The sequence below is a fragment of the Lepus europaeus genome, chromosome 6 (assembly GCF_033115175.1).
Source record: "Lepus europaeus isolate LE1 chromosome 6, mLepTim1.pri, whole genome shotgun sequence".
NCBI classification, from domain to species: Eukaryota; Metazoa; Chordata; class Mammalia; order Lagomorpha; family Leporidae; genus Lepus; species Lepus europaeus.
This window is the reverse complement of record NC_084832.1, coordinates 129288281-129294280: the sequence shown is the minus strand read 5'-3', so window position 1 is coordinate 129294280 and position 6000 is coordinate 129288281. Positions and strand designations below refer to the sequence as shown.

General features: G+C 55.1%; 1 protein-coding gene across 1 annotated transcript in view; it reads left to right on the top strand.

The window, feature by feature from the left end:
- The first annotated feature begins 786 nt into the window (after positions 1–786).
- ADAMTS20 (ADAM metallopeptidase with thrombospondin type 1 motif 20) overlaps positions 787–6000 on the top strand; it is a 162481-nt gene continuing 157267 nt past the window's right edge. The window contains exons 1-2 of the mRNA XM_062195093.1: positions 787–877; positions 1069–1430. Of these exons, the coding sequence (XP_062051077.1) occupies positions 787–877; positions 1069–1430 (453 nt within the window). The remainder of the gene's footprint in view (positions 878–1068; positions 1431–6000) is intronic.

Below are 6000 nucleotides of genomic sequence, written 5' to 3'. Positions count from 1 at the left end.
CGAGCACACACCTGGCCACGCAGGTGGGTGCCGCCCAGGCTTCCGCGTGGCGCCCGCGGTCCCTGGCGCCCGAGGGGCGGAGGCCGAGAGCGAGCGGCTCAAACGCTCCGCAGCTGGGACGCCCGGGCGGGGGCCGAGACGTTTATCAAGCTCAGAGCGCGGGTGTTCTTGCGTGCACGGGACTCCCCCAGAAATGACGACCTGGAAAGGAGAAATAACCCCCAAGGCACTGCCAGGCGCGCAGCGCGAGCCCAGCGCTGCTCTCCTCCTGCGCAGTCGGCCGCGTACCGGGGACCCCCGCGCCCCGTCCCGCCGCAGCGCGCCCCGGGGATGGGAAACGCCCTCCCAGCGGCCCGAGGCGCGGCCCCAGCCCCAGCCCCGGCGGCCAGGGCGCGCCGGCGGCCCCGCAGCCTCGAGCGCCGCGCGTCCGCCAGGGGCCCGGGGGTCGCCGGCGCGCGGCGGAGGGAGGGGCGCGCCCCTCGCTGATTGGCCGGCGGGCCGGGGGCGGGCTCTCCCCGCGCTCCCGGGCGCTTAGGCTCGGCGGCCTCGCCACGGCCAGGTCCAGTCGGCTGCCCGCGCCGGGCGGACCTGCGGAGGCCTCCGCGGCGGCGGCGGGCGAGACAGCGGGCGAGCGGGCGGCGCGGCCGGGCGATGAGGCGGCGGCCCCGGGCGCGCGGGCGGGAGCAGCGGCGAGGCCGGCGGGCACGGGGCGCGGGCGGCTGCTACCGGCGTTGCTGAGCCGCCGCGCGGCCGAGGCGAGGGCGCGGGGGTCCTCCCGTGGCAGCCATGCGGGCGGCCGAGTGGCTCGCGGGGCTGCTCTACCAGCTCTCGCTCCTGGTCGCCCGCTCTTGGGAACTTCGCTTGCACCCCAGGCAAGGTGAGCGTCCGGCCGGCGACAGCGGGGGCTGGGGGCAGCGGCTCGGCGCGACGCCGCCGGGGAGGTCGCACCCGCGCCTGGGACGCTGTCAGGCGCGCGTGGGCGCGAGGGCTGCGCGCACGTGTGCGGGGCAGGGGGCGCGCCCGGGCGTGCTGGTCCCAACCGCTCTCTCTGTGTGTGTGTGGTTGCAGAAGCCCTGGTGAAGACGCTGACCTCCTACGAGGTGGTGACCCCCGAGCGGGTCGACGAGTTCGGAGCCGCCTTCCCCGAGAGCCGCCACTTCAGCCGCAGGAGGCGCAGCCCCGGGGCGCCCGAGCCCACGCCGGCCCTGACCCTCTACCGCATCAGCGCCTACGGGCAGCTCTTCCAGCTGAACCTGAGCGCCGACGCCACCTTCCTGGCCGCGGGCTACACCGAGGTGCACCTGGGAGCCCCCGCGCGCGGGGCGCACGAGCGAGGCGCGGCGCCCCCAGACCTGCGCCACTGCTTCTACCGCGGCCGGGTGAACGCGCGCGCCGAGTTCACGGCTGTCTTCAGCCTGTGCGGGGGTCTGGTAAGCCGCGGGGGCCCTGCACCTCCTTGGGGTGGGGCAGCGGGCTTCGCACTGGGTGGCTGGGGGTCCGGGATGACGCCCACCGAGGGGAGCCTGAGCCAGCAGCGAGGACAGGGGTTGGGAGAGCATCTCCCCGAGGTCAGGGGGTGCCTGCCCCGGGGGCGGGGGGCGATGGCCGTCCGCAGGGCAGCCTCTGTCGCTGATGTCAGCCCTTTGAGGCAGAGTGTCTGATTTTATTGAAGTTTGGTTCCAGGATGTAGAAGGATGCAAGGGAACGCTTCCTGGGTAAGGTTTGGAGAGGAGCAGCGGTGGCCGTGGCTCCTAGTGTGTGGAGTAGCGTGGAGAAGGGGCTGAGTCGTGGGCGGTGCATTACGGTGCATGCGTGGGGTGTGGAGTCCTCATTAGAAGAGCGGAGCGTGGGAACTTGGGAGGACTTCGCCGAAGAGACGCTAGGAAGGCAGTGAAGTACCCGGCGTTCTCGTTTCATTCGTTTCTTTCTGAGACAGGTTCTTAAGGTTTTTTGTTTGTTTTCGCCATGAACTACTAATGCAGTTTTGTGAGAGCCGGGGCTGCTTCTCAGTATGGCTTTTACGTGTGTAAATAAAATATACAAGGCCAGCTTATGTATACTTCCTGTAAGGCATAGTTTATAAGGTCTGTTTTCTCCTGGATTTTTGGGTGGGCATCCAGGCAGCCCCATCAACTCTGATGTGTTATGGAAGTAGCGATTTGTTGGTGACACAGACACAATGTCAAATTTTGAATCAAGTGTCGTGGAAAGGAAGATGCCAGGTACTTTCCCATTCAGCTACCGGGAACTCCACCTGGGTTTCCCACAGGGTGGCAGGGGCCCAGGCACAGGAGTCTCCTGGGATACATCAGCAGGAAGCTGGATTGGAAATGGAATCTGGGACTTGAACTGGCTGTCAGAGGAGGGATGGAGGGACCTCAAGTGCCTCTTAACCCAGTGCAGCGCAGTGCCTGCCCTGAGACATGATCAGTCCCCCTCTCTGATAGAGGAAAAGTTCAAAGGAAATAAGTACTAAGAATTTTGTCACCGAGTTTGATGGTGTCCAGTTACCTAGCTTTTGTGCAGCAATCTCTCAAGGCAACTTGAAAACGTCATCAGTGTTTATTCTTTAATAAAAATTGGCAGTTCTCTCCAGGCTGAATGTTAATACTTTCAGGCTAATTGATGACACTTGGTGTGAGCATTAGCCATTACTAGGTAAATTTGAAGTCTATTGGCTCTTTTCCAAGCTGTTGTCTTGAGTTGGGTTTACCTGAGTGCCTTGAACAATTTCCTTCTTTTCTTTTGTAGATAAATCTAAAATATTTGAAACAGAAACATTCTAATTCTTAAACATTTATAGTTGAAAGGAAAGGGATACTTTGTAAAACCTTTTAAAATGACCTTACTTTGGGAGAGCCTAGATTTGACAGATTTGCCATGGTCACTGTATTTTCTTTATTCAGTATCATGGAGGAAGCTTCCACGTGGACAGTGTTATTAGGAGGAGCGTTTCTGCTTACTTTAAGTCATGAAGTGGAGATAGTGCACATTATTGCTAAGTGTTTCCTCTTTGGATTCAGAAGGCAGTTGAGATACTTTGGGTCATGATGGTTCACTCTCTCTTACCCTGTCTCAGTTTGGATATGGTTGCCTCTGTTATTAAATCATCGTGTGTTACCAATCTGACGTTTTAGCTTTACTTTTGATAAACTTACAGATTTCATCAGAATTTTTGATTTAACATTTAAAATTTTATTTCCATGCCTATATAAATAACCCTGTTTTACCTTAGTTTCTTTATCTTGTATAGGATCTAGGTGAACATGTTGGTCATTATGGAGATAGGTAGAAATTTTCCAGTAAATAGCGAATTACTAGTACCAGCATCTAAGTTTGTTTTTGCAATAGTGTGGTCATAACCAGGTAAGAGTCTAAATTATCAATGAGATTAGTGGCATCTCTTCTCATTTTGGGGACAAACTATGTATGTAAGATTGTGTACTTTTATTTCTACCTTATCATGAATTTCCTTTAGATTAATAGTTTTGTCAAAGAGTAAAACCTCTGGTAGTTTTTAGACTCCACTTGTCATTCTGTCATAATACTCATGTTGGTTTCAGATCAGTCTTCAGTCTTGGTGTTTGGGTACAGTGTGCTACCCTAAGCCTAGCGCATCTATGTAGTTGGGAGATCAGCATTGATACAAAGCCTGAGAACCCAGCCATGCTGACCTGCTGGCCTGTCCATTTTGCTTCCTAACTTGTCTCTGGCATTTGCGTACCTGACTGTGATGCTCTGGCGTGGACCCCCAGCCAGCAGGTAAACACTAGAGCTGAGGTTTGTGGCTGGGTTTTTAGAACCAGTCTGGTTAACTGAGGTTGTGTTCTTTTTCAAGTGAAGTTCTGCTTTGCTTTCAATGCTGAGCCAATGTCAAGTGAGTTATCCTGAATATATTGAGATGAGCATGTGATCTTTGTGTGCTGTGTGCTGTTCTGTGCACTGCTGCAGTGAGGGACACGCAGGTTGCATATTGCACAGAGTAGGTTTTCGAGGTGTGTGCACCATCTGGGGGAAGGGTGAGGAGGAAGTCCCCCGAGGCTGGTGCTTTTCTGGCACCAGCGGCTGACCTGGGGGCCTTTCTCCTGCTCAGTTGGAGCTCCCTGCCTTGCACACCCCTGCTCCAGCTCTCACAGGTGTAATGCCCATTTGGGTTCTGGTCTGGTGAGTGCATTGTGCAGCCCTCGTATAGAGTCCCTTTGCTCCAGATTCAGCTCCCGCCCCAGGTGAGCTGGCTTGGCAGTTCGTGGCAGTCTTGCTGGCCGTTAGCTGGCCTGAAACACTCTGTGGCATTTGAGAGTCAGCAGGGCCTCTGTCCTCTCTGGCAAGTGCTCCCAGACCTCTCACTGGGTCTAGGGGCGATGCTGTCAGAGGCTCTTCCCTGGAGGCCCACCTGGGCTGTCTGTGCGGACCGTCCCGTGTGCGCTCTCTGTCCGTGTTTCATTCCCAGTGGAGATTTCACCTGCCTGTGTCCTTCCCCTGCCAACCCTCTGTCCCCTTAGACTACGGAAGTCCCCGCATCGTCTCCTTTAGTTGAGTGCTGTGTTTGCCGCCTTCCCCGCTCCCATCTGTGCTAGCTGCTGGGGAATGGGACTTGCAGCTGAAGGGAATGAGAACGAATCGAAGGAATGCTTCCCTGTGCAGCCGTTTGATAAAGTCGGCACCCGGCGTCGTCAGTGATGCCCTTTAGTTGCTAGTTTAGAATGAACTGAACACGGGGACTGATGGTGTTCATCCCCATTTCTGTAGGGTTAATTTTTTTCACTTTTGGAAGTCCTGGTATTTACGTGTTTTTCTCTTTCACTAAATCACCGAACCATGACTGGCGATGTTTAGTTTTCTCTCTAAGTGTTTTGAGCCCCAGTACCAGGAGGGGCTAAGAGTCTGCCAGAAGTTTCCTTTGTTTAATGTGTGCATAGCTTTTGCTTTTCTAATCTTTCTTTCTCTGTAATTTTTCTTTCCCATAAGTGTTTGTTTATCCCAGGATTCAGACATTTCCAAACAGAGGTTTATTTATACATTTCCAAAATCTATAGTTCATCTTCAGTTGGAGCTAATGATAAAGTTATCTGTAGGGACTGCAGAACAGCTGATCAGGCTCCTTAATTCCTGGACACGCTGTCAGGGAATGTGTAGTTCCAGGCCTTAACGCCCTAGAGCATTTTGTTGTCTGTCTTTTCGTGAGTGTGATCATGTTCTTGTCCCAGGGGAGTTCAGCATCTGATGGACTGTGATTGGCCTGCACTGGCCAGCCTGGGACATACCCATTTTCCATGGAATGCCTGAGACGGCCCCAGGCAGCCTCTGCTTGCATCACCTACAGGGCTAGCTTCTTCCGGAGGCGCTCAGGGACTCAGCTGACTGGCTGGACGGTTCACATCACTATTCCTTGGTGGGATTTGAAGCAGTGCGGTCTTTCTGGTTGAACAAACAGTTTCCAGATGTTCTAAAACCAGCCGTTGCCTGTGGCATGCGCAGGATTCTGGCGGAGTAGCCCAGAGTGGCCCAGGCACCTTTTTGAAGTCTCTCGTGTGAACCGCTCTGCCGTGTCAGGACCTGCTGCCCCCGATGACAGATTAGTGACCTGCTCTGGTGACTTCCTGTCCAGACAGGAAATACAAGTATGGAGAATGTCAGTGGCATGTTGACTGGTTTTTGTCCCTTCTTGTCAGTTTTTTTGTGTTACTCTTTCCTAAACTTCCTGTTTTCCCAGCCCTAACACAGCCCTGGGTTATTACCATGCTGGTCTGTATTCGTATTTTTCTCCTTGGAAGAAGTCATAAGGCTCTCTTTGGGTTGTGCTTGTACTCAGACACGGAGTTGCAGAGCAGCAGGGAGAGTTTCCTGTGCATCTGCTGGTAACATTCTCCAGTGTGTGTTAGTCCAGGCTCCTCAAGACGCAGATGCCAAAATGGGATATCATTTAGGAGAGGGCCCTGTGCTAGAGAAACTCAGGAGAGAGCTGGGAGGCCAAGTCCACACAGAGAGGACCCAGGCTGC